Below are 22,633 nucleotides of genomic sequence, written 5' to 3' on the forward strand. Positions count from 1 at the left end.
TTCTGTTGATTTAAAATATATTATTTGTGGTGGAAGGTTATACTTTTCATGATCAGCATTCCCGAAAAATAATAATAATTATTATTCTCTATTTTTATTGTACCAAAAGTGACGTTATATCAAATGCGATAGGTAATAATTCAGAAAAAAACAATACAAAAAATAAGTTAAATAGTGATTTTTATTTTTTCACTACCCAACACCACTAACAACAACAGTAATAAACAACAGTGAACGGTATTAACAAAGTGGAAACAACGAAGAAGGAAAAAACTAAATAATACAATACAATGAAAAAAAAACTAATATAAATAACCGGTGACCAGGAGCATTCTTATCTTCTTCCTTGTTTCTTCTTCAGTCTATTACCAATTTCCCTCCTGATATATAAATCTGCTCTCACTGTTTGTAAATTAATTTATTTCCTGTTGAAATTCATCAAGATTAGATATTAACTTCCGGGTGTAATGTCAGAATACTGAATAATCTATTTGAAAAATCTGGAATGTTGTAGCAACACTTCCAATTTCCGGGTACTAATGCTAACGTTACGCGTTAGCTCGCAATTTCACTTAATTTTACGCATGATTAGACGCATATGCCTTTGTCAAACATTCTTCGCTTTTCTCGTCACATCACATATGTTGGTAAAGGCGATTTTAATACAAAGGGAAAATGCACAATTGACAAATTGCTCACAGTTGCAGCTTTCAAGCTTAACCAAAGAGTGACAATTACTAAATTGTTAGCATCTGATTAATTTCTTGATTTTTCTGGGAGTGTTCTATTTAAATCTTTCTTGTTTGCAATCCAAGAATTTTGCTTTAATATTTCCAAAGTTTCTTTTGTTACGAAACATCCATATATGCATTTTTATACATCTCGATGAGGTTTGTGGTTTCTATGAAAAATCCTGTTTGACGTTCATACATTTTATATAAAATACAGTCGAACTTAGTAAAGTGGACATTGTATTAGTGCATTGAAATTCTTGCCAAATTCTATGCTCCTTTAACGAACTTCAAATGTAATTTGAAATCAAGCAGATCAGCTACATCAAAGACGCTGCTTTTGATGCGAAATGTTTAAATATTTCGTTATAATTAAAATATACATTAAAAGGTTGCAGATGGAAATGAAAATAGATGGCAATTTAAGTGTTCACCAACGCACTACTCGGTTTTGTTCAGATGTTGAAATAGAAAGTTTACAATTCACACGAAATATATAAATAAATTTGTTTTTTGACTTGTAAATAATATTGCAGATTTTTAATTTTCTATTTAAATAAAATATACGACTTTAAACAATAACACTGATGAAAAAAGTCAAAACTTTCTGAAGTTGAAAATAAAATTCTTTGATTGCTAACAAGAAAGATTTTCATAGAACAGTCAGACGGAAATCAAAAATGTAATTCGATGCTAACAAATTAGCAGTTGCCATGCCTAGTTCTAGCTGACAACTGCAACTGTGGACAATTCATCACTTGTTGATTTTTCCATTGTATTACAATCGCCTTTAGCTAATCATCAGAATATTTTCTGACAAACGGAAAAGCATTTAATGCATAAATTTCATTTAATTGCTAGGTGAAACGTAATTTATTTGATGAACTGAGATAAATGAGTGTAAAACACTTTGAAAGCAAAAAGGAAGCGAAAGACAGCACAAAGCAGAATAGCAGTTAAAAGCTGCTTCAAATTCACTCTGCAGTGGACATCGCATACTTTGATGTTAGCATTCGTGCGCTATTTGTGTGTGATTAATTTTATTCTGTCAGTATCAACAAAAGGCATTAGTGCAACAAGGAATATCAGAAGTTGATCTTCGATTGTAGATAAAATATAAAATGAAAACTAAATATTGTTGCAAAATGGTTATTTAAAATGAAATTCAAAACTGTACAATTTATTTTCACGTTTGGTGTTGCGTTTGCGTTCAGTGCTTTCCGTTCCAGAGTTATTCGAATCATTTTCTATTCTGTTCCTTGTTATGGCTCAGTACCCTGAGTTACATCTTGTACCAAATCATTGCGGGATTTTGTCCAATTCGGTGGTATGGTAGGCAGGATATATAAATTAAAACGTGCCCGCAAACAGAAATATTGGAGATGTTCAAAAGTATGCGCTGAATGTACAGCATGTGTTCCTAGTAATTAACAATTACTTTACTTTTGTATAGGATAAATAAGGCTGCGGGGGTGCAGTGTGGACAGATTTAGAAATTCCGGCTGGGATCGATAGAAAAGATCACGTTGAAAATTGCCGGGTAGATGAGCACATGGCCTATATAGACTGATGGCAACCGTAAAAACTTGGGGTACGGATGGTACATTCAAGGTTGTACCTCAATGATATGAATAGCATTTTACCATCCATGCCATTGTGGCGAGTAAGCTGGTGCCAGTAGTCTGTTGCTATGTACGGTTAAAGATATTGGCAAATAAGAGTTTATTTTTCAAGCTTCAATAAACAAAGCCGCTGTCCTTAGCGTCAATCTTTATCCACAAACAATAATTTGTAATTTTGAAATCGCCCTGATACCACTTTTTTAATGTCGTTCACTGATATGTTGTTTACTATTGTTGTTGTTAGTGCTGTTGGCTAGTGAAAAATAAAAATCAATATTTATCTTATTTTTTGTATTGTTTTTTCTGAATGATTACTATCGCATTTGATATAACGTCACTTTGGTACAATAAAATATAGAATAATGATAAAAATTATTTTCAGAAATGCTGATCATGAAGAAGTATAAACTTCACCACAAATAGTATATTTAAATAAAATTTCAATGAATGATGAAACTTCAAACAGGCACAATAAAATTTTGGAATAATAAATATTTCCATTTTTTATGTTACGTCACTATTATTAAAGTTACGTAATCCTAAATGGAATATTTGAACCAATGAAATGAAAAAATATTACAGCTAATCACAAGGGAAAACCAAAATTTCTGGAAAATTCTTTGCTCTGTACTTTTTTGTACATACAATTAATTGTTCATTTTGATGATAATATTTATATTTTGTTGTTGAAAGATTTGTGAATCATCATCAATTCAGGGTCAGATTATTGGATATAATGGATAATAATAATAATCAAAGATCTTTTTTGATACTTCCAGTTTATTTTTGAAAAGAAGTAGAAAAATAACGTCAGAATAAAATGCCGTTACAATGAGAAAACGCTGAAACAAAACAATATTATAACAAAATGTCCATATTTTATGACAAAATATGGCACATTGCAAAATTAAGTGCGTCAATTGATTTCATCGACAAATTTGTAATATATTCTATTTGCATCGCCCACATCAAGTTTAAATACATTGTCACCATCCAACAGATGCACTGATACTGACAATATTCCGGCCTGAAATTGTAAATTGAACTGAAATGGGAATTGAAAGTCAAGAATTGCTCACTCCATTCGATTTCATTGGAATAATTTCCAACGGTGGTGCATCGAAAACCAAATACGTTGAAAAACAGCCATCCAAAACGGCCACTTCTCTGCTGTAAATAATGTCTTCTGAATTTAGCATTTTCTAAAATTGTACTCATTTCTCAAACACATGATCAAACTCTTTTTTTAAAAAAAAATAATACATGCATACATGTTTGTTGTCGTTACGTGCACTTTCATCCTCAGTCAGTGTAATTATATCAACTGGTGTGGCAGCAGTCACAATTACCAACACTTTGTTCGCACAAGTGTACAACTTTTTATTTATTCCTTCGTTAAACTGCCCTTCTAAATGGACAGTGAACATTTGGCCATTTGAGATGCATTTTGCACAGTGAGGTGATGCCATATCCGGTGGTATATTCAGCTTAAAACATTAAAATTGAAACTGCATTCCTAACTGGACAGAAATTTATCCTTTTTCATACAGTTAAGTGTTGTTTTCTGGTTACAAAAAAGAAACATTTGGGAAACATGAATGACGGCCATTTCGTTTTGAAAAGTATCCCTTTAAACATTTCCGCTTTCTGAAAATAAAAAAAAGAAAATACAAATAATTACACATCAGTATACAAGCTTATTACAAACAACTAATTTACTACTGTTATTACTACTACTACTGTCACTATCCCCATCACCACCACTACCACTATTACAACCACTGTATACTATTATAAGAATACAAGACAACTTTGCAACTAATCACCATTATTATAAAATACGCTTTCCCATTTAAAATGTCCAATAAAGTATTAAAAATGAACTTTTCCTACTTGTATATTATCAGATGTGTAGCGTTTTTTCAAAATTTTCAGCTCCGCAATAAGTTTCATAAAAATAGGAGCAGTTAAAGGACGCTCCGTGGAAGCTTTTTCCAATTTTTGCCATTCCAAATCTCTGAAAAAGAAAAATCGAATAAAATTAAATTTTGAAACAGAAACTACATCTACAAACCTTGTTTGCTTTTTAAGCAATACAGAAAGTAAAAGAAAAAGAATCCAAACCGAATTGTAAAATGTGTCTATGCTGAATAATGAATCTGCATCAATTCGAAAACACTTCATTTTTATACTGCTCAAGTTTTTCATCACCAGATGCAGTTTAGAGTAACTCGGAAGCATCTAAATTAAATAAAAAAAACGAAATAATTATTAAAATTTCAATTTGAAAATAATTATTTGCCTTTTTCGTAAAATTTATTATACACTGCTCCATGTTCCCAGTTTTATCAAGTTGTATACTGTAATCCAAATATTTGCAAGCATTCGATATGTTGTGCAATGCTTGCAAATAAACCATACGACACATGCACCAGCAGACAGCAAATGACGACGAGCCTTTGGCTTCGCAGTAATCCTTAATAAAAAGAAAGATGATACAGAAATTAAAATTTGCAAACAAATGATTATTTAAGCCACACTTGTAAAAAACATATGACAGTCTGATAACATGAAGCAGCTGCAATCAACGTACTGCTCAATTCCATATCATTGTTATCACAATTCATGCGCATCAGTGCTGCTTCATTTTGACAAATCTTGATCAACAATTGAATCCATTTATAATGTTGATCATTTTCAAACTAAAAGTAACCAGTGAAAGGAAACAAACAAACAAACAAACAAACAAACAAAAATATCATTAATTGCTATTTCACTTGTTCATAACAATTTCCAACCTTATAATTACAGATTATTTCAAAAATATCTGACGCTAATTTAAAATGGCCGGTGCTCATCGCAGTTAAGCCGATCATGTATTTGTTCCAAGCAGTCAATTTCAGTTTGTTCACGCTTGCAGCATCCGCTGATGTTTCACAGAATGGCGGTACAAGAAAATAAACCAAACCAAGCTCCAACGGCTCTTCTAACCATTTTATATCACACAGTGAAGAAATCGTTTTCAGTGTTTCAAAACACAAAGAGCTCATTTTCCGCAATACATTCAGAACGACGGATCGGTGAGCTGAACGCATTGAAAATGAATGATATTTTTTACACAACATAATATTTAAACAGTGATACAATACAATACAACACTAATAAATACAGTTGTCAGTGGAAATGTCAAGAATTTAAATATTTTTTATTTTGCCATGATTTGAAACATTTTCCGTATAAAACAATAATGTTACTAGTTTAAGCTTCAAGTGAAAAAAAATTAGCAACGTACAACTATCTTGTGAAATTATCGTAAAAAGCAAAAAATTTGAAATACTCACCTTTCGTAGCTGGAATCGTCGATGCCAAAAATTTCAAAAGAAATGCATTTTTCTTTTCAGACAATATCCAGTAATTATATATAGCATTAACAAAATACTAAAATAAGATGTTGCTGTTGTTATCATGAAAATATTTAAAATAAAATTCTTCCTCACGTAAAAAACTTCAATGCAACAATTTTCATCCGGTTCGCATGTATTAAATTTTACGACTGCTTTAGAAAAATTTAAAATCATCGATTTAAGCAATAATTCTTTCAGTGGAATGTCTTCTGAAAGCGCCTGAGTTACATAAAAAAACAAACAAACAAAAAATAATAATAAAATACTGGTATATGTAATCAAATTGAAATATGCAGCCACACCCGCAGCACAGTTTTCAAATGCATCCGAGTCAATCAGTTCATTGCAGAAGCGTACAACATCTAATTCTTATCGAATAAAATGATAATAAGATTTTCAAATCATAAAACGCAACAAAGCAACTCACTCTGCTCAGTATTTAAAGGTGCAATACACGCTCCACCAGCTGCATAAAGAAAAGCCCGTAACAAATTGCGCAACTGGAACGGTTCACTTGATGATCGTTTTGTATACATTTTTTGAAAGATCTTAACAATTAAGCAACTTATAAAAATACAAACAATCGTTTCAATTCGTTAACATTATTACAAGCAATCCATTGGTTCCAAAATTCACTGGGCATTTCAATGCAAACTCAGCCAAATACTCCAATGCGGTTTCCTTTATCTGTCGACCAGAATCACCAATGACTATTCGTAATATTATAAATGGCTGTAGATAAAAAAAACACTTAGAGAATTACATAACAGATAATTAAATATTTTATAAGAAATTCTTCTTTTTCTAAAAACAAATATATATACAATGTATTTGCCAAATGCACCATTCTTGGTTCCCATCTTTACCATTGCCCGCAATAGACGTTCAGCAAATCGATAGTCGGCAATGTGAATACGCAAAGCCGCTTCCAAATCGCTTAAATAAAAAAAATAAATTCATAATTAGCATTAAATTAATTTCATTAGAATATTCAAATAAAAAATATGTGAATTTTAGAACAAATAATATGTATGTTTTAACTTCAAATTGACAGTTCAATTACATACACAATAGCAACTAAATAAAAGAATTTCAATAATAAATTTTATTCAAAAATTTAAATATACATACTACATTAGACGCTTATGACGATTTTCACCAACATTCACGTGCTGTAGAATATACATTGAAGCAAATTTAACCGCTCGCGGTATTTCATCACTGTGCAGCAAATGAACAATTTTATCATAAACACTGTCTGCAAATTCTCTATAATAAATATCATATTCATTTCACATTTAATCAACAATTATATTTTGAAAGAAATAACATTGTATAACGGCTAAACTGACTAGCTGCGTAAATAGCAGCCATGAGTTCGTCGCAATTTTTCGAACTTAATGCAGAATTGATAAAAATTTGAATGGACTGCACTTCATATAGCTGATGCGCCAGTAATCCAAATAATCTAATAATAAAAGAGCGTTCAATTTTGTGTGCAAAAATCCTATTAACGAATATCATAAACTGCATACCTTAAAGTTAACGCTCTAGCTACATAATCGTTACAGTATGCAACATTTATCAAGATTTCTCCAATTTGATGGCCGTTTCGAATTTGATATGTATGCTCAACACATAACTTAAAGGTTTGAACAATTTCTCTTCGAAGTAAATTATTCCTGAAAACAATTTGCACATCTGTTTCACTTTTCATAAACACATTTACATTTCATTTATTTCACTCAAAATTTAATCTTCTTGTATGCTGAACACAATTCCATTAATTGTGCCCTTTACTAACGGAATTGCAACAGTTTAAGAAGTTAAACCTTATTCGCTTACTTTCAACTTTAACTCTTTCGCGCACGTTCAAATATAACCACTTAATTTCTTCAGTTCATTGTTTTATCATTTGTTAAAACGTTTATGAAAATACTTTTAATCAGTTTAATTTTTGAAAAAACATTCAGAATAAAAGTTTTCCAGAAATGCTAATTCTTAGATTTATAGAAAAAAATTATTTAATGCATTTTAGCGATTAAAATATACCATAACGATCAGTTATCATTTTTACACAAAAGTGAAATCAGTAAACAACAAATATCACATCTAACAGTTAACTGTGTACCAATTAATAGTAACAATAATAAATTATTAATTAACATATCATTCATATTCTTGTATCATAAAAAGTTGAAATAAATCTGTATAAAAAAAAATAATACATACCACGGAATGTGGCGTTTAAAATTAGCACATGAAATAAAATTTCAAGCGGTAAAAGCTGAAATTGCAAATGCTCAAATTTTAACTATTAACCCCATTTTAGCTATTAATTCAAACTTTGGCTATTAATTTTTTAATACTAACCCCACGCAGTATGCTTCAGCAAGTTTCACAAACACCTTCTGAATAAACCAGAGAAAATTGTACTTTTCCAATGAGCTTACCACAGATCCCACAACAGCAAGTTGATCTGAAACATTCGGAGATTGCAAGCCTAAAGTAACTGACGTTACAAAGCGCAGTATAAATTTATTCTGTTGAAGTTCGGAAAATTGAAGAAATATTTTAATAAAGATGCTTAGAAAAAGGTTCTTAACACAGAAGACTAGAAAAACTGGAACGTAATCAAAATACAAACGTAAATTTCATTCATTTTGTCAATGTTAAAAATTTAAAACTTTAAATGAAAAATGTCTGAAACAAACAAATACCAAAAAGGCATACCAATTTCCAAATGTTGAAGTGTTATTTCAGGAGTAGAACCACATAACTCTGATAAGCTGATATCACATATACTTAAGCGAAAAAATGCAGGTTGATTACTTTCAACCATCCTGTCAAGCTAGCTATAAATTCCTAAATAAGTACAAATAATTAATTACAACATATACTTATCTACATCTGTATTCAATTCCTATTTAAATTAATCAAAAAATAAAACATTGGAAAACTTATAATGTTCGTGTGATAACATATTAGCTGTCTAAATGAATTATATAATCAAACAAATAAATAATTTCAGTAATAAGTAAGTAAATTAGCAATTAACAGTTAAACTTAAAATAACATGTATATATACAATAAAACGATAAAATAAATTCAGTGATAAGATGCAGAATCAACATGTCAAAAATTGAAAATGAATTATAACAACAATCAAAGTTCACAATATAAAAAACTGTTCAAGAGATAATTAAGTTATGAATAAAACAGCAGAATGAATTATTTTACTTATAAGCTGTATTTCCTTCCCACTGTCATTTACTGAATACTTTAAAAATAATCAAGAACTATTAAATGTAAGTACTGTGGCATATTTAAATTACAGTTACAATTTACATGTTATTTATCTATTTTAGTATCATTATTTATTTATAATTTATATTTTTAAATATTTATAAATTTTAATTTTGCACTTCTCATGTACTACCAACATTGAACCAGTTTCAAAATGCTAAACAAGCTCGTGTCAATTCTGCAGCAGTATGTTTCTAAAACATTTCCTAAAAGTAATATAGTCGCAAATTCAAACTTCACAGTTACTGCTTTTGCCAAATTTTAAAAGCGATAAATATAATTCCAATAAAAAATTATTTTAAAATTTTGATTTACTAGACGGTATCTTGATTTCAACGTAGGCAATAAGTAATACAGTACTTTACATTTATGAGTACATAAATAGAGTTCATGAAATTAAAGACAATAGAACAAATCCAAATTATTAGGTAAGAGTAAGGATTAATTAATGGAGCCAATGCTTTTAATTATTGATTTCAATTTTTTGACTTTTATGTGTATGAAAATTACTGACGTTGTTTTAACTGAATGGTTTTTATTTGATAAGTCGTAATTACGGATTGAAATTTAGACGTGAACTGAACCTAAAATCTATAATATTCGAAGAAAATCCATTCGACACTTCACTTGTGAGAGCAAGCTCATGATATATAAGTTTTCTTAAAGTTTTGAAAGTGAGAAATTTTCAAACCATAAAACAATAAAGCTTTGTTTATTTTTCTTAGTTTTTCTTGCTATTGGTTGATAACTTAAATGTTATATGTAATTTTTCATTCGCTTAAGTTCAAAGACATCGATTTTCTATGTTATAAACAAATCTTAATTTTTTGAATGTTAAAACAGTTGGGTAAATGGTTCTTTGTTCTTTATCAGTGGTTCTCAACTTTTTTCCCTATGCACCGTTTTCACTATTTGTCATAACCTCATTCCGTCCTTTGCAGACTATTTCACCCCAAATAATGCAAACATAATACTGATGTTGAGAAATCTTTTCACTGTACCTACTCATCACTATCTAAAACTCGCCGTGATAAAAACATTACTCCTGGTACGAAAACAACGTTGACGCAACGCCAGCTGCACCCCTTGTTTTTCTCAACGGTGAACAATGGAATCACAATTAAGCGGTCAAAAGGTCAGCCTCATGTCATATACCTGCCACAACTCCGGTGGTCAGGTGCTGAAAAGGCTTCAAATTGAAATCGAGTTGACAGCGCCGCTGTTCAGACCAGGCGAAGCCGCACAATAAAGGCGATTGCGCAACCATCCCGGTTACTTAATTGTTTTTCGGAGATTTAGGCTACCAGACGCGGAGTCAGGTCAAGAAAAAACGTATAAATAAGAGTGAGGAGGGAAGAGGGACAACACAAGCAAGAAAGTTATCCTCTCAGGCGCTTGAACCGCTCTTGAGCTATCATTTCAATATCTGTTTCCTTACTTTTACTGAATAAACTTGAATCCCACATCATAGGTTGTTCAGATCAGTTATAAATAGAAATCTACAGTCCACTTACAAAAGAGATCTGCAAGTTCAAAAGAAAGATTTCTTAACATTTGGTCCTCTGAGCCGGAGCACTGACCAGCTACCTGTCCATACACTGTCCACGATCAGTTGCCGACACACTGCAGCATGAGGTACACCAAGAAGATGAAGATCCCCCTTTTCGACACTGATTGAAAGACCCTAGAACACCGAATCGAGCGATTGCAACATCTGTGCGGCAACGGAACGGACCTGGTAGCTATTCGTGAAGCAACAAAAGCAGTGGAGGAGGTAAAACAAGCCTTCCTTGAATCCCGCCGAGCAAGGCAGGAAGAATTACCTGAAGGCGACAGAGAAAAGGCACTCGCCGAATATGACCACCTGATGGATCTAGTCACGCAGCTTCAAAACAGAGCAAACGACCTGCTGCAGAACTCCAGCATGAACCCGCAACCCAACGTCAGGGTGAATGCGTTCCATTGAGTGCCATCGTGCGGATCTCCAAGTTACCGACCTTCAGTTTGGGCATCTTGGAATTTAAGGCATTCTGGAGACAATTTGAAGGAGCGGTACACCGTAGGAAGGACTTCGGCGACGTCACAAAATTTGTCCATCTTAGATCTTGCCTATCTGGCGAAGCCCTCCAACTTGTCAGTGGTCTGACAATCGCGACAAAAACTACGAAGCCGTAGTCCGGCTGCTCCATGATCGTTTCCACCGAACAACGGATATTTTAGACGCCCACATCAGCCGACTTCATGAGATACGGCCAAGGTTTGGTACTACTCGGTCCCGCTTTTCTCTCATTGGTCATTACCCACGCTATTTTATTGGACCGTCAAATCTTAATCACAACTGAAGAGTTTGAATCAATGAGCAATTTGACAAAAAAAACCAATGCGACAAAGACTTCACTGAGGAATTAGACAAAGAAAACCATTACGACAGAGACTTCACGGCCAAATAAAATGAAAACCAATACAACAAAGATTTGACGGTATAATAAAATAGCGTGGGCAAAGACCAATGAGAGAAAAGCGGGACCGAGTAAAACCACCCCCCGAAATCTGTATCACAAGAACGATTGAAACCTTACGTGGCGCGTCAACATGAAATCTCAATTCACAATGGTTGTTTGCTATGTGGCAGTAGAGTGATCGTCCCATTCCAAGCACGTCACAAAATTCTCAAGGAATTGCAAGTAGGTCATCCAGGCATCGTACGAATGAAAGCCCTTGCCCGAAGCTACGTTTTGTGGCCAAAATTGGACAGTGAAATCGAAAATTTGGTAAGAACATGCGAACTGTGCCAACAGTCTAGAGCAGTGTTTCTCAACCAGGGGGGCGTAGGAAGGTTCCAGGGGGGTATGAGAAGTAAGAATTTTTAGTCCTGCAGAGATGTTTGAAATTCAGCTTGGTCCACTTCAGCTAAATTTTAACCGCCAATTGTTTCTGGTCATCTTAGTTTTAGCTTAACCGCGTCAGCTGTGCGCAATTTATAATTTCCCTTTGCACTAAAATCGCCTTTAGAAATTCACCTGATGTGACGAGAGACGTGAATAATTTTTGAAAGAGGCATATGCACGATATTTATCAAACTCATAGAACAAAGCCGTATTTTGTCTAATGGTGGAAACAAGCAATGCGGTGAAAATTTCGCCTGAAGTCGACCATCACACTTTATTTTCTCATTCTTTCCTTCATTCGACATCGCGGCAACACCAACTTTCGTCTCACGTGTGCATATATTAGCTGTTTATTTGTTTCAGTTTTCAAGAGATTTTGTAATATCAGTTGATTTCAGATTGTCTGAAATCACATCAATTCAGGTTTGGTTTTTTCCGCTCCTAAGTTTCTAAGTATTTTATTCTTATCAGTAATTAAATCTCCCACTATGATTATGGTTTTTAGCTTGGCTACTCATAATCGTGAACACAACGGTTTTATTACATTTCGCACCATGGTTGTTGCTTATATAGAGTTTGTTATTATTTCCAATAGGCAAGTTATTTATTAGCGTACTGCTATGTACCACGAAGACATCCAGTTGGTAAACGAGCTGCGAAAACTAGTTAGATCGGATTATCCATACGACAGGCTAGAAAAGGAGGAAGTTAGTTAGCGTCTGTGTATATTCACATCATCAATAAAGTTATATTGGACGTTGGTGTGAAATACAATATGCACAATGGCGTCGAAAAAACGCAAATATGATGCAGAGTACATCAAATACGGCTTCGTGGCTATTGAAAAAAACGGCGTTGAAGTGCCACAATGCGTTGTATGCCTTGATACATTCAGCAATGATGCTTTACGGCCAACCCGACTGCAGCGGCATTTGCATCACCGCCATCCTGAGTTATCAAAAAAACCTGTGGAATACTTTTGCGCTAAAAGAGATTCCCTTTCTTAAATGATACTTGACAAAAAAGGCAAGTATAATCAGGAGACTGCCAAGGCTGTGAAAGTATCATATGAAATAGCCATGTTGATTGCCAAGAATAAGAAACCACATACTATTGGAGAAAATCTTGTTAAGCCCTGCATTGTGAATGCAGTAAAGATTCTGCTTGGGGATGACATGGCGAAGCAATTTAAAAATATTTCTTTTTCTGATTCAACAGTTAAACGCCGAATCGATGAATTGGCTGATGATATAAAACAGCAAGTTCTTGAAAAGGTAAAGTGTTCTCCTTTTTTTGCCATAAGTTGTGATGAGTCCACAGACCAGGCAAACTGTGCACAGCTCATTGTATACGCACGGTTCATTGCAAATAACACAATTGAAGAAGAACTACTTTTTTCTGAACCACTGAAAACTACAACGAAAGGAGCTGATGTGTTCCAAGCTGTGTCAAAATTTTTTGAAGTAAATGGCTTGATGTGGGAAAAACTTGTTGGTGTATGCACTGACGGTGCACCCGCAATGCTTGGCTCTCGGTCTGGCTTTGTGAAGATGGTCTAATCAAAAAACCCATCTATTTTTGCAATGCACTGTGTAATTCATCGGCAGGCTTTGGTTGCTAAAACTCTGCCTGATGATCTCAGAGAAGACCTTAATTTTGCCGTGGAGGTTGTCAACTATGTGAAAAGCAGTGCATTGAACACTCGATTATTTGCGTCACTCTGTGAAATTTTGAATGCTGACCACATGGCACTTCTCTATCATACAGAAGTTTGTTGGTTATCAAAAGGAAACATGCTTGGCCGGATTTATGAACTGAGAGAAGCAGTGGCAGAGTTTTTGGAGCAACGAGGAAGACGCACAATGTGTCGAGCTTTCAAAAGTGAACATTTTCAGCTTAGCCTGGCATATCTTGCAGATATTTTTGAAGCACTGAATTTACTGGATTTGAAACTGCAAGGAGCAAACGCGAATGTTATGGCTCACTATGACATTGTTCAAAGCTTCATTGCAAAAATTTCCTTATGGTTAAAACAAGTTGAAAGAGGAAATTTGACATGGTTTTCAAGACTCAACGAGCTTTTCAGTGATAAATGTATCAGCGAAAATTTGAAAAGAAAAATAAAAGGGCACCTTATAAGCCTACAAGATGAGTTTTTTTACTATTTTCCTGACGTAGAACCTGAAAACCTGATATATAAACTTGTGAGGAATCCATTTTTAGTTAATGTCGAAGACCTTCCACACGATCTTCAAGAAGAAGCCATTGAACTGCAATTCAACAGCTTAGCTGAAGATAGCTTTGAAAGTATGCCATTAGAAAACTTCTGAGTGAAGTTACAAGCAGAATATCCTAAATAAGTTCACAAAGCTTACGTATATTGGTTCCTTTTTCCTCAACGTACCTTTGTGAAACGGGATTCTCAGCTCTCATGACGCTTAATACGCAACATCGAAACAGGCTAAACGTTGAGAGCGACCTGCGATGTACCTTATCATCCACTCCACCAAGAATAGACAACTTAGTCGCAAATAAGCATTGTCAATATTCTCATTAAATTTTTATTGTGAATCATTCAGGAATGTTTTACTGTGGAAACTAGCTTGGCTTGATGCAACCATGAAGCAAAATGTTGCTTTGCGTACACTGAATACATACCGTACTACTTTTTATTAGAGGGGGGCATTAACTGCCGAACTTTTATTAAGGGGGGCGTGCGCTGACACAGGTTGAGAAACACTGGTCTAGAGCTTCGCCACCACACGCGCCTGTGCACAAGTGGGAAACTTCAAGAACTCCGTGGTCTCGCATACACGTTGACTTAGCAGGCCCTATTTACGGCAAGAATTTCCTAATCGTCGTGGACGCCTTCTCCAAATGGCTTGAAGTCAGAGTATTGAAAAACACGACATCCGAATCAGTGATATCATGCTTGAGACAAATTTTTAGCATCCATGGACTCCCTGACATCATCGTCTCCCATAATGGTACACAGTTCACACATTTTTCAGGAATACTTAAACAAAGGTGGTATCAAGTACATCACGTCCACCCCCTTTCACCCTTCTTCTAATGGTCAAGCTGAAAGGATGGTCCGTACTACGAAAGTATCCCTAAAAAAGATGACACAACGTGACTGGGAATACAACCTCGCGAATTTCTTATTTTGCCAACATGGTCACTCCTTGCACGACAACTGGAAAAAGCCCGGCTGAGCTTCTGATGAACCGTAGACTCCGAACTGTTCTGGACTGAGTACAACCAGACGTAGTACCGGAAGATCCTGATAAAAATTTTGAGAAGGTACTCACATTCCAAACTGATGATCAGGTATACGCTAAGAATTATTCTTCGGGAAAAACCTGAAAACCAACGATAGTTGTGACTCCGACAGGCCCACTGTCCTACCAGGTACAGACAGAAGACGGTCAACTGTGGCGCAGACACATAGACCAGTTGAGAAAACGCTATGTGACTGCTGAGGAAAATCACAGTGCAAAGAAAATCGAATCACAGGAAGATAAAACTGGAGAAGAAACAGTTGAAGCTATACCTGAGGAAGATACAGCAGTTGTCACAACACCAAGAGAAGAAAGTGCGGCAGCGTCACAATCACCTGATACTGCAAGTGTTGGACAACAGAGATCGTCTACGCGAAAAAAAGACCGCCACAATGGCTCAAGGACTACGAATGTTAAGGGAGAAGGGATGTAATGTATTGCGATTTTATGCGATCAAAAATATCTACAAAAAGAACGCGCAGGAACACATTACAGTAGGTGCAGTAGTTTTTACGTCACCATTGTAGGTGTGTTCCCGCGTTCTCTCGGTGTGCATTGTCTCTCTCTGTGTGTGTAATCTCGTGTGCGTTGTACATTAGCTTGATATTGTGTTGTCATTACAAGCAAAGTCTCTGCATATATCAGTCAGTTCACATTTACAACACTTTTTCTTTCAAATGTATTGATATACATTTTTCCTTCGACAGCCACATGAAATTAAATTTTTTGTGACAAGGATGACTGTTCTCAATAAAAATAATTTGAAGTCGCATTATCACTAGGAGAAAATTACGTGGCTCATTGCTAAGTACACAGAGCCCAGGGGCAGGGAAATGAATCGTTTTAATAGTTAATTATTGGTGATGATTATAATCGTTGGAACAGTAAATGGTTTTAGTACTCCATTTCAGCTGAAATGTTTAGGTTTTTTGTGTCCATGAGCAATGGCTTGTATAAACTTTTCCGATAAATATCTTGATAAGCGGAACACTTTGTAAATTCCGCATGCACGCGATTTCACTTGAAAATCTGTTTTCCAGTTCAGATCATAATTTGATAAAAATGGGCTCTTTTCAAAAATATGCACTGTGTTCCGTACGGAACGTCACCGACCCCGTCGGCGTGACCCCACCCGCGCTGATGGTGCCCAACGGTCGCGGACGGAGGAAGAGCAATACCCGCGCACCGCCAGCCAGATCGCTCTCCTAGCGTCTGGCGCGCACCGGGTTGGGGTCCGAGAGACCCCCGGTAGCGACCTACGGATGATCGTTGCGCGCCTGACAACGGCTGTTTACGCCATTGCGCCAGTTGCGCGTCAATAAAGTATTTGAAGAAGCCGCCAGATGGACGAGCACGCCAAATGACCATCGCTAGATCAAAGAGGCCGAAAGCTTAACAGCTAAACCGGAAGTCGACGGTGATTTAGATCGGCTCCATAGATAGCCAGCTCCCTGCTTTGAGCGAGCCGCTCATTGGCTGCCCGAGCTCTATATATTTGGCTACAAACGCGCGCCGAAAAGGATAATCCGGTGGAAGTTGCCGAAGTTAGTCGAACTCACTGTTTTGCGTAACCATCGATTCTCGTGCTGTCTTTTGGTCCTGTTGTATCTATTGCTTCTCCGTTCGCTGCTGTCGACGAAGTACGTCCATCTGATTATTCGTGGTCGAATAAAACGAACGTATATTCGTTTGTGTGTTTTGATCTGCTTGCATTTTTACCTTACGCGACCTTCTTCTTGACTACCCACATTCGGTTGGGCAAGGAGAATCTACACCATACAGTCCACTCTCATTTGCCTGACGAACGAACGTCTGGCAAATTGTACTTGAGCATCGCAGGCGTACAGAACCCTCCTACGGTTCTTACACACTGAATAAAAAGCAGCAAGACGTATTAGTTTAGGATTTAATTTACCGAAAAACAACATGTCAATCAACTTTACCTGACAAACCAGTCTTCTGCTAACTGCAAAAAATGAACAATTTATGTAACAATTTTTAATTTCAGAAATGGACTGAAATTACAACCTGAATTTTACTATATAAAGGATACTGTAATTGAATATAGTGTAGGTCTTTAGTTGTACTAACGAAAGGTCAATTTTCACTTTTCTTCATTCTTATTCTTGTGTAAGTGAAATTTTATGATAACGCACTTGTATTGCTTAAGCAATGATGATAACATCTCTTGCTCTAAAAACTAACTGTTGAAATGATAGGGGTCTATTCTGATTGTTTTGTTTAAGTTACACTTTTTCTCTCAGTAGTTATTGTTATTAAAACTATATGGAAAAGACAAATTTCATTTAGGTTGCGCAACATAGTATCCAGTTATTGAAAAGGAAGATTATTTTTCTTAACCGAAGGTGAGGCAATGAACGCAAAGTTCATAAAACATTTTGTAGCACGGGAAGCAGCTGTTTTAATAGCATCATTTCAACGAAAAATTTAGTTTTAGGTAAGAGGACCAGAAACATTTAGAAACCACAAATGCTACGTCGTATAATACATCTGATAGTTTTGCATCATGGTGCTGTGACTACAATCATTTGATAACTGTTTTGTAAACGTTTATCAATGCGAAAACGTTCACCAACAAAGAATGTGCACTTTTAACTTAACATGGACATCGATGGAGAAAAGGAATTGCTATTGCTGTGACAGAAAATTGTTTTTATGTGGTAAGATTTACTAGATGCATTTCACTTTAAATTTTTTGTGCTTTCAATTAACCCTTTCATGCCCAATGTTGCTTTAAAGCAGCGTATTTTTTTATGCGCGTAAAATAATCAGTTTTGAGATTCTGCCATTATCAACGGCTAGGATACTTAGCGCTACGCTTCTATTGTTGAATTAAACGCAGAGCAAAGCAAAACAGTCGTAACTGATGAAGTTCGATATTTAAATTTGTACTTTATTTCAATTTATGTATCTTACAGCCAGAGAATCGCTGGAAGCTGGAAATTTTTTTATATCTGAAATAGACACTTACTATTAAAATGTAAAAAGAGTTTATTAATTAATTATGTAGCAAATGAGAAAAATGCGTAAAAATGGTTGTTGCTTAAAAGCAACATCGGGCGTTGATGGCAAAATTACGATTTTATAAAAATTATAAATTTTTTCAGAATTATGGTTTTATATGAATTGTTGGAACTTTTTTTCGATTACATGTGAATTTAATTTACAAAACCAGAGTCATATCGTGATAAACAACACTTTCCTCAGCCTATGTATCGTATAACAGATTGTTCTACAACGATGCTCAAATCACACAGATACATACACATGTCTGGTTCACAGCCGCCCCTAATGGATACTCACTGAATAACTGCATCAGCAGTTGGCTCTATGGAATGTTCAATACAATAGGCAAAAGCACTGACAGTTCCAAAACAGTGATAGCTGAACAGCAAATGATGGACGCTGAACCTACTATAAATAAAGGAACAAAGCAGATCTCACTCAGTAGACAGAAAACTGTTCTAAGTGCTCTGTTGATCTTCCTGTTTTCCTTGCGAATAATCTACGACTCAGCAATTGGACATGGACTTCGACACCGTCTATCGAGAAACGAGATCCGGGCGAAATGAGAGACAAATTATAGTTCTACCAGATCCTGATGTTTCTGAACCAGAAACAGTTTCTGGGGATGAATTAGACCATACATCTCAGCAATCATGCAGTTCAAGTGATGAGGAAGCCATTGATGAAGACGATGCTTCTGCCAATGCGAGAAGAAAATCATACATCTGGCGTCGACGACCGTTCAACCCTAAAACAGAAGCTTTCATTGGTAAATAATCATTGCTATTATCTTGCATTGGTGTTATACCATAAAACTTTTCAGAATCAGATGAGGAAATACCACCAGTCCTCAGGCCAATTGAATACTTTACACCACAGCTTCTTTCCCACATCTCATTTGAGACAAATCGTAAGGCCACTCAGTGCTTGTATTCCAACTTGGCGACAACTGTAGCAGAAATAGAAGTTTTGATTGAAATGCTGATCACGATGGGCGTTAGTGAAATACCACGGTATCGCATGTATTGAGCGAACCAAACACGTATGGACACTGTAGCAAATTGCATGATTCACAATAGATTCGAAACCCTATTGCGATTTCTCCACGCCAATGACAATGACAAGGCTGTCATGGACCGAAGCCATCCAGATTACGACAGATTCTACAAAATCCGGCCTCTTATAGAAAGCATCCGCAAGACCTGCTTAGAAGAAACACCGGGAGAACTACAAAGTGTTGACGAACACATAATTCCATACAAGGGCCGGTGCAAAATGAAATATTATAACCCCAGAAAGCCAGATAAATGGGGCTTGAAGGTGATTGCAAGATGCGGGAAAAATGGATTCGTCCATGACTTTTGGCTGTGTGATGGAATGGCGCCAAAAGTAGAAAACTCTATTGGCTTCTTCGCGGCTGACGTGGTAATGAAAGTTTGTGAAACGCTGCCGAAGCACAAGGGGTACAAAGTTTTTTTTGATAATTACTTTGCTTTCCTCGAACTGCAAGAAGCACTGCTCAGAGACGGCATCCACTCTGTGGCGACCATACGATCCAACAGACTTCGCGGCTGCCCGGTGATGCCTTCCAACGAATTGAAACGAAAAGGCAGAGGTGCCACTGACTTCTGTTGCACCAGAGATAATAAATTGTGCGTTGTAAAGTGGTTTGACAATCGGGAAGTAATTTTGGCATCAACGTACAAGTGCGTGGATCCGGTGGAGCCAGTCAGACGTTGGGATAAAAGGCAACGTCAATTTATTGACGTTCCTTGTCCACAAATTGTGAAGGAATATAACCAGTTCATGGGAGGTGTGGATTTGACGGGTATGTTGATCTCATTGTACAGAATCGACCACAAGTGCCAAAAATGGCACAGACGGGTATTTTTTTGGGCAATCCACGTGTCACTGACCAACAGCTGGTTGAAATATAAAGATGATTGCACTAAGAATGGATCAGCGACCAGAGATGTCATGGACTTGATGGAGTTCGTGTTATCTGTTAGTGACAATCTAACAAAATACGAAAAAACGTATGTGACGCGCAAGCGCGGACGGCGGCCATCGGAACCTACGGCTGAAGAAGAAGTGGATCCATCTAGATCCATTAGACGAACGATACAGCCAGAGCATAATACACGTACGTATCAGACTGGCCATTGGCCAGAAATGATGACAACTAAAAAGCGCTGCCGTGTTTGTCAAAGAGCATGTCAAATGCGTTGCATGAAATGTGATATACATCTGTGTATTGTTACCGGACGAAACTGTTTTTTTAGTTATCATCAAAAACAGTGATTTACAAAATGCCCATTCATTTATATAATAAAGTGCTATCAAATAGAAGTACATATGAATGTGAATATGCGCGCGATGACATGCAAAAAGATTGCGTTGTCATGAAACACCTATCTCGTTAATCGTCAAAAATACATCCTATAACTTATCAAACATGGCAAAAAAGCCGCATGACTCATTTTAAAGGTCGAACTAATGCATTCAGGTAAAAAAATGAATAATTAACTTTTCACATCAAAACATCTATTTTTACCGTTAATGCCCAATGTTGCTTTTAAGCAACATTTAAAAAAAACAGGAAAAAATTGGTCCTGAGACTTCAAACTTAAAATTTCGATGTATTTTGACAAAACAAAACAAGAAAAATAATTGCATCCTCTGAAAAAATTTGGCATGAAAGGGTTAAGAAAATCAAAGCAACAGTGATGAATAGAATTCAGGAATTTGATTGTTAACGACGAAACTCGATCGCTTGAGCGTCAGTGGACTGTATTATTATTCACGCGAGGGGTCAACCTTATTTGATTGGCAAACAGTTAATTAACCCCGTTCGTTTCCGAACGTGACTAGAGAACAAAGCAATAACGGATAGACTTTATTGAAGATTCGACAACAGACAACAGTGTCAGCAGATACCAGAGAATTTTACGAGGGTCAGATTACCGAAATAACTCGTCAGATTGTTTACTAGGTGTGGAAACTTACATGTATGCAGACATGTCCAACTGTTTTTGAGCAGCTTATATCAAGCCATGAGGTATTTCACTGAAGTACTGCCATTCTCTTGTTCTCCACTGTTACTGAATACTTGTATTTTGAAAATGGAGAGAAGGTTCATTGCACTGGAAAGCGCTGTGGATTTCGTAGATATGCTTTCTCCTTAGGACCAAATGAATGTTGAAATTTGTCAGTTGCCACCTAATGAAGATGGGAACATCACTGACGGAGAGCATATTGATGAGGATGATCTTATGAAAGTCGAGTTAACAGACGTTTGTGGTGAACTTGTGAATGCGAATGAACTTGAAACTGTGATGAAACTGATGTTGAAAAATATGACTAGGAAACTCAAGAAGAAACTACTCTGAAACTTCACGAATGGAAAAAAAGAAATTCATTTATGAATGCTTTTGATCTTGTCCGTGTTGCGCCTTTGTCTAATATAGCTCCCCGCAGCTGATGTTGCTCAGTTCCATACAGTTATTTTATTTCATGTTTCCTAAACAGCGCATGCAGTATTACGTTGAAATGACCAAGCGTTATGGTGCACAGAAGGGCAGAAATTTGGAAGTCGATGGAGATGACATTGAACAATTCTTCGACATTTTGTTATTTAACGGATATCACAGTGTACCATCTGAGAACATGCTTTCGAGTACATCCGAAGATTTGATAATGCCTTTGGTTTCTGGAACTATGAGTCGAAACCGATTCAGGGAATTAAAAAGAAATTTCCCCACGATGGATAATACAGAACTGCTACCTGAAGACAAGTTAAATAATATTTCCGCTATTTCTTCTTCAAAGCTATTGTCTGATGTAACTGAGTTATTCGAAACTGAATCTAACAGGTATTCATCGTCACTTTCTGTTTCCGGCTCTGATATATCCACATCAGGGAAAGCACAACTCTACAGTTAAATATTTATTAATTTTAACAGTTTCTGCGTATCATCCCACCAGCTCAGTTTGTGAAAACTGTACTTGTAATTCGTAAATTGTTGTTTTACGCTGAAACTGAAATATTTAAATTTCTAATATGTCTAATGAGTTGAACTGCGAGTGATGGCAGTTGCATCTTTTTTAAGCTATGATTTTCTAATATAAAGATATCTGATATTCTTGGATTTTCGAAATTCATGAATACGTATATTTTTTAGGATACTCAATTTTTATAAATATTTATCAAATTTTAGAAATACATCTGTTTTCAGAATGCTGCAATGTATCGAGGAAGAAAAAAGCGTACCTATATCCAAATATCCTAATTTCTAATTGTATTTACATTGCGAGAATGGCTGACAGGGTGATATTATTTTTCAGTGTAATTTTATTTAAAATGTTGATTTTAAG

At 35.7% G+C, this 22,633-nt stretch overlaps 6 protein-coding genes across 6 annotated transcripts; 4 read left to right on the forward strand and 2 right to left on the reverse strand.

Annotated features, from left to right (window-relative positions):
• Positions 1 to 2,495: 2,495 nt before the first annotated feature.
• Positions 2,496 to 4,537, reverse strand: Tsp_09981 (conserved hypothetical protein). Its single transcript, XM_003370722.1, has 9 exons — positions 4,428 to 4,537; positions 4,247 to 4,370; positions 4,062 to 4,163; positions 3,902 to 4,000; positions 3,625 to 3,840; positions 3,433 to 3,555; positions 3,336 to 3,380; positions 3,163 to 3,195; positions 2,496 to 2,606 (listed from the first exon to the last, which is right to left on the reverse strand). Exons 1-9 carry the CDS (start codon positions 4,535 to 4,537, stop codon positions 2,496 to 2,498), a joined length of 963 nt encoding a protein of 320 aa, XP_003370770.1.
• A 3,663-nt stretch (positions 4,538 to 8,200) lies between these two features.
• Positions 8,201 to 11,405, forward strand: Tsp_09982 (conserved hypothetical protein). Its single transcript, XM_003370723.1, has 8 exons — positions 8,201 to 8,265; positions 8,789 to 8,794; positions 9,382 to 9,400; positions 10,048 to 10,240; positions 10,363 to 10,491; positions 10,631 to 10,698; positions 10,745 to 11,011; positions 11,166 to 11,405. Exons 1-8 carry the CDS (start codon positions 8,201 to 8,203, stop codon positions 11,403 to 11,405), a joined length of 987 nt encoding a protein of 328 aa, XP_003370771.1.
• Positions 11,406 to 12,733: 1,328 nt separating this feature from the next.
• Positions 12,734 to 15,665, forward strand: Tsp_09983 (zinc finger protein). The gene is made up of 4 exons (XM_003370724.1): positions 12,734 to 12,826; positions 12,992 to 13,414; positions 13,559 to 14,258; positions 15,346 to 15,665. The coding sequence occupies exons 1-4, from the start codon at positions 12,734 to 12,736 to the stop codon at positions 15,663 to 15,665; spliced, it is 1,536 nt and encodes a 511-aa protein (XP_003370772.1).
• Positions 15,666 to 16,152: 487 nt separating this feature from the next.
• Positions 16,153 to 16,600, reverse strand: Tsp_09984 (conserved hypothetical protein). The gene is made up of 2 exons (XM_003370725.1): positions 16,320 to 16,600; positions 16,153 to 16,252 (listed from the first exon to the last, which is right to left on the reverse strand). The coding sequence occupies exons 1-2, from the start codon at positions 16,598 to 16,600 to the stop codon at positions 16,153 to 16,155; spliced, it is 381 nt and encodes a 126-aa protein (XP_003370773.1).
• Positions 16,601 to 18,778: 2,178 nt separating this feature from the next.
• Tsp_09985 (putative transcription factor COE1) lies at positions 18,779 to 20,560 on the forward strand. Its single transcript, XM_003370726.1, has 3 exons — positions 18,779 to 19,028; positions 19,083 to 19,169; positions 19,290 to 20,560. The coding sequence occupies exons 1-3, from the start codon at positions 18,779 to 18,781 to the stop codon at positions 20,558 to 20,560; spliced, it is 1,608 nt and encodes a 535-aa protein (XP_003370774.1).
• A 1,212-nt stretch (positions 20,561 to 21,772) lies between these two features.
• Positions 21,773 to 22,555, forward strand: Tsp_09986 (hypothetical protein). Its single transcript, XM_003370727.1, has 3 exons — positions 21,773 to 22,196; positions 22,222 to 22,273; positions 22,477 to 22,555. The coding sequence occupies exons 1-3, from the start codon at positions 21,773 to 21,775 to the stop codon at positions 22,553 to 22,555; spliced, it is 555 nt and encodes a 184-aa protein (XP_003370775.1).
• Positions 22,556 to 22,633: the final 78 nt, after the last annotated feature.

This window comes from Trichinella spiralis (genome assembly GCF_000181795.1).
Source record: "Trichinella spiralis strain ISS 195 chromosome Unknown Scfld610, whole genome shotgun sequence".
Lineage (NCBI taxonomy): Eukaryota > Metazoa > Nematoda > Enoplea > Trichinellida > Trichinellidae > Trichinella > Trichinella spiralis.